This window comes from Carassius carassius, chromosome 31 (assembly GCF_963082965.1).
Source record: "Carassius carassius chromosome 31, fCarCar2.1, whole genome shotgun sequence".
NCBI lineage: Eukaryota > Metazoa > Chordata > Actinopteri > Cypriniformes > Cyprinidae > Carassius > Carassius carassius.
This window is the reverse complement of record NC_081785.1, coordinates 24,757,899-24,763,898: the sequence shown is the minus strand read 5'-3', so window position 1 is coordinate 24,763,898 and position 6,000 is coordinate 24,757,899. Positions and strand designations below refer to the sequence as shown.

At 33.6% G+C, this 6,000-nt stretch overlaps 1 protein-coding gene across 1 annotated transcript in view; it reads right to left on the bottom strand.

Annotated features, from left to right (window-relative positions):
* Window positions 1–282: 282 nt before the first annotated feature.
* kif6 (kinesin family member 6) overlaps window positions 283–6,000 on the bottom strand; it is a 306,561-nt gene continuing 300,843 nt past the window's right edge. The window contains exon 21 of the mRNA XM_059519411.1: window positions 283–1,391. Coding sequence (XP_059375394.1) covers window positions 1,378–1,391 — 14 coding nt within the window. The 3' untranslated portion in view covers window positions 283–1,377. The remainder of the gene's footprint in view (window positions 1,392–6,000) is intronic.

The window sequence follows — 6,000 nt, the reverse complement described above, 5'->3', positions numbered from 1 at the left end:
AAAATAATAGAGCAGTTTTGAGAGTCAGGAGATGGCTGGCTGCTCACTGTTCATCTATAATAATACTGCAGCTGCCATTAATGTAATTTGAAAAATATTTGATATGTGTGACTTATTGCCTGTATATATTGAATTATTTTTATATTTTACAATTAAGATGGCTTAATATATTCAATGTGAAGCTTATTTGTCTAAAACTTGAAATTACATTACAATGTCTTACATTTTAAATTGAAATTGAGCAACTTTATAAATTACCATGTTATTGTATACAATCATCATATCATTTGACACGTGATCTGTACTGTACACTGTGGAATATTCCAGATTATATGAATATAGGAAGCCAAGAAAGGCCACTTTATGCCTGTTCAATCTGATGAAAGAAAGTGCTGCTCCCTTATGCAAATTACTGCTCAGAACCTAATTGCTCAAACAAATCTATTCATAGTCATGCAAAGTAGTGCAACATAAAACAAAAATGACCAGATCTCAGATTTAAGATTTTTGAGCAGAGAAATGTGAAGTGGTTGCTTTTAACAAATTAAAGACTACAATTTGGAATATTTGGAAAAGCACTTATTGTATATTGCATCTACTCATTATATATTGTAAAAACTGGTGTTTATAGAACATGCATGAGCATTTGTTCACTGTTAAATAAGTTATTGGAAAAAAAAATCTTAACTCCACTTGCATTTTCCCAAAAGATGCTCCAAACAGAAAAGACCAATTTACCATTGATTGAAAAGACAATATTTTTATACCTCAGAAAACTAAAGGCGTTTAATGTGAATGACTCAGTCAGGTGTAGTTCAACATGTAATAAAACATTTGTAAATAGCAAAATGAACAAAAATATTTTACCAACAGACCAAAGAACATAAAACAACAAGAAACTGACATTATTTTACAGTACAACTTATACATAAATGATAGTGTCAACAAACAAACAATCAAACAAAAAGAAATGATTTCACCACTCTTTGAATAAGATTATATTGGGTTGGGCAGGGAGACAGAGCTTTGATCGGGTTAACACTTTATGAAGCTTGTAAAAACATCTGCTCAAGTGCCTTTGCCAATGATTTATTTGGTTGCTATCCAGCTACATTACCCTTAAATTGATCTCCTCATTTCAGCAATTTTTTAACAGAACAAATAAATAACCTTACAGATTGTAAATGGACATATGTAATATAAATAAAGCTGTTATATTTTTCAATGTGCCCCCCTCCTTCTGAGCCAGTGACATGAGGGTTTTGATATGTTTAAAATTCATTAAGGAGTCCTTTAATGATGTACTTGGCCCAGAGTATTGCAGAAATGTGTGACTTTTCATTGTTTGTCCTCCTCTGTTCTTATTTATAATTGTAATTATTTTGCCACTCCTGAAACAAAGAGACATTATAATTATCAAATCAGGTTAGAAACATTAATGGCATCCATATGCCACAAAGCATACTGTAGAAAGACAAACATCAGATAACTTTAAAATGTGTGATAAAATCACGATTTCTCATGATTTAATGTATGCCAATTTTAAATTGATTTATTCACCAGGTTTATGTGATAAGCCATTTGGAAACCTTTTAGACACAGTAGAAAGTTAAAAGAGTTGCCTCTGCCTTATATGATAACATCTAAATCAATAAAAAAATATATACATTTACTTATTTTATCAAATATAATGTGACTTTTATTTAATATATCTTTGTGTGGTATCTGTTGTGGTATCTATTTTATTTAGACTTTCTTAGATAACTGTCATTGGTTTATCCATGCTATAAGAAATTTGCTCCAGTCTCACTCCAATGACCTCACCTACCATTGCCAATGGAATCACACCACCATTGATAAAACACCATGACAGCTTTTACTGATCTTTGTACATTTGTTTTTTCATTTACTGTTGTTAAAAAAAGCAATCAAAACACTTCACATTGAGGACACCTGTTGGTCAAACATATGTAAATGCAAAGGCAGCCATGTCCTTCAGGTAACTGAGAGAAAATATGGTCACATTTTATTTTAAGGTCCAACTCACACTATTAACTAACTTATAACTATAACTTATGCCTCAATAAACTCCTTATTTGCTGCTTATTAATAGTTAGTAAGGTAGCTTGGTAACACCTTCTATGAAGCCAGTATTTATAATACATTATAAGGGTTTTCTTAAGGCATTACAATGAACGCATAATGCATTATAAAAACCCTTATAATATGTTATATCGTCTCATGAATATTCATAAGAACAGTTTTAATATATTATAATTTTTATTTATTTGTGGTTATAGCTTTTAAGAGTGTGATGATTTATAACACAATGAACACATTGCATCCACCTTTACAATGGATTATATTTCTCATAGTTATAATGTATAAGTCTATATATATTTTTCTTATGCTACTTTACTTAAAGCAGTCAAAGACCACGTATAAGTAATAATAATAATAATAATAATAATAATAATAATAATAATAATACATTCTCTCTCAAACAGCCATAAGATCAAATATCAGATCAGATGAATGTGTAACATGACACATTTGCTTTGAACAATTTTTTTTTGTAATATCAGTTTGATTATTTTGAGGGTACCCTTTAGACAGATGTTGATAAGTAACTCTGTAACTAAATAGTTGGCATGTAGTAGCAAAGTTATATATATATATATATATATATATATTTAGGGGTGTAACGATACGCGTATTCGTATTGAACCGTTCGGTACGAGGCTTTCGGTTCGGTACGCGGTACGCATTATGGACCGAACGGTTCATTGGACTAATTAATTATATTTGGAAAAAAAAAAAAATTGTGAAATATAATGATATGCGTTCAACAAGGTAGCCCAATAACCCAAACGACGTAACAGGCAACGCCCCTGACACCCCCGAAGAAGAAAAAAACACCAACTTATATGTTTATGTTAGGCTACTCAGTCAGGCGCTCGCTCACTCAGTAATACACGCCGAAGGCTCGTTACAATGGCCAATGCGTTTAAAAGAGCAGAAATAGAAGATCCTCCAATAACCAACAGGTCTGGTGTTTGGGTGCACTTTGGATTCCCTGTAAGCTATAATGGTGATGGCAAGAGAGTGGTGGATAAAAAAACAACAACGATATGTCACATCTAGGGTACAGCAGCGGGAATACAAAAAAAAAAAAAAAAAAACACCAGCGGGAATACTTGAAACACGTCAACTCATTTATGCCGACATCACCTTAGTGTGTCAGTATCTGGGAAAAGACGAAAAAAGGAGAAACATACACGAAACAAACTATCCCAGCAGCATTTAGACAGACATTTCCAACGGATTCAAACAGGGCAAAAGACATCACCACGGCGATTGGTAGGCTACATTTACGTTATAGCCGCGGATATGAGACCTTACTATTTACCATTCATTCTATCATCACCATTATAGCTTACAGGGAATCCAAAGTGCACCCAAACACCAGACCTGTTGGTTATTGGAGGATCTTCTATTTCTGGTCTGTTAAACGCATTAGCCATTTTGCAACGAGCCTTCAGCGCGTACTGAGTGAGCGAGCACCTTACTCTGTAGTGGAAAACGTAGGTTTTAAGAACATGCTTAATGTAATTGAGCCCCGTTACAATGTTCCTTCACGAGCCCATTTCAGACAGACCGTAATTCCTGCTTTGTTCCAAAAAACATAAGCCTTATAGAGAACCAATTGAGTAAAAACACACTCAATATAAAGAGTTATAGAGTTCCATATAAAAAGTTACATCTTTGTATTTGTTCATAACTAATATAACATTTTCATTTTTTTTATAAGGAGCTGTTTTTGTTTTATACAGTATGCTGCTAAGAAAACACCATAGAAGATGGGTAAAGAATAGCTCCATCATTGTTCAATGTAAAAAAAAAAAAAACATACTTTGTTAGTTTTAATAAATAAAACATTTTTTAAAAATCAAGGAAATTTATCTGCCAATTTTTTCTTTTTGCTGTATCTAAAACGTACCGAACCGTGACACCAGTGTATTGTATCGAACCGAACCGTGAATTTTGTGAACCGTTACACCCATTAATATATATATAAATGTATATATTTATGTATATATGTATACATATATATTTTTTTTTTAGTTGGAGTATTAATCAATTAACATTAGCTCAAGAAACACTCAAATAAATCAATATCTAACCACTCGCAAGCTTTAATATGGTGTTCATTGTGTGTTATAAATAATCATACTCTTAAACTTATAACCACACATACGTAAGTATTACGATGTATCATAATTGTTGTTATGATTATTCATGAGTTGATAAAACATATTATAATTTTTTTTTTATAATGCATTATACATTCATTATAATGCCTTAAGAATTCCCTTATAATATATTATAAATACAGGCTTCGTAGAAAGTGTTACCAGTTGTTTTTTAAGTTTAGGTATGGGATAGGGTCAAGGGAGCTAAAATATGGTCATGTAAAATAAGGCATTAATATGTGCTTTACAAGTGCTAACAAACAGCCAGTATACTAGTAATACACATTATAATAAACAACTATGTATTAAAATAAATAAATACAATTTATGCATTTAGCAGACGCTTTTATCCAAATTCAGGATAACAGTTATTGAACCCACAACCTTGCACTGCTAATGCAAAGCTCTACCACCTGAGCCACAGGAACGCTGGTAATAATGAGATTTGGTCCTAAACTAAAGTGTTACCTAGAATATAGTAAAGAGTGTTCCATTTCAGTCGGTCACTCTCGATGGCATGTCGGTGACCAACAAATTGGGATTTTGCTTTGACCAATCAGCTTTAAGTGTAACTAAACAAGTTATTATTGCATCCAGCTACTGCTGATCACAGCGTGAGCATAAAGAGACATCAGGCACACAGATGGTACTAGGGACAGGGGGGACATGACCCCCCCCCCCAGTTTCATAGTGACCCGATCCGTCCCCCTCACCATCTCTATAAAAGAAGACATTGGTAAAAAGAGGTTTAATCAGTGTTTCCACTAGGTACATTAGCCAAAGTAGTGGTGACCTGGCCGTCTGCTCCTTAAACATGCACTAAGCGATTTCTGAAAACCGATTTTGACCGCAGTGTCTGACCAAGTCTCAAACAACACTTGTAGCCAATCAGCAGTAAGGGGCGTGTCTTGTCATGATAGAAAGAAGAGAGCGCTCAGTTTGAGTGCACATGATGCATATTAGCTACTATAGATAGAGAGAGATGGCAGATAAAAAAGAGGAAAATATCAGAGAAACAAAACATTAAAAAGAAGGGTCACAATCAGGTAAATATCAGAGTAGCTTTCCAGCAGTCGAGAGAACTCAAGGAGCACGAAGGGCTCGAATCGGACGCCAAGGTTGTGCTAATTCTTTTTGACAGGTGAGTAACATTGATTTTGTTTTGTTTCACACAAGTTATCCATGTTAACTTTTGTTTGAATATGCTTGTTTTTCATCTTCACTTGTTTCACCGAACGTCATTGCCATGGTGGCTTCAATATGTGTGGGTATATTTCAAAATAGGGTCAAGGTACGGTGGCCAAGAGAGCTCAACGCGCTGCAGCTTCACAAAACACATGCAAATAGAAAACCACCACCAAATTAACCCTCTGGAGTCAATTTATGAGTCATTTTCTCCTGATAACCCTGAAAAGAACTTAAATTACACTTTCAATTTTAATCGTACAGATAAGAGCAATACATCAATCGAATCTGTAAAGGGTCTACTTTTTTTGTATACAGACAAAATAACAACAAAACTTTGTGCACTTATAAAATAAAGATAACAAACAAGGTGTGCTGTCTACAGCCTCACATAATTTAGAAAGAAAAATTCTAGGCTACAAGCTCCAGTTCTCAAAAATCCCAGGAACCATTGTTCTTTATGTGTTTTATGGCCTTATTCAAGTGTTTTAACATTTTTAGTTTTTCACTAACCCCGCATATTTTTTTTCTCAAAAACACAATCATGTACATACATGAATTT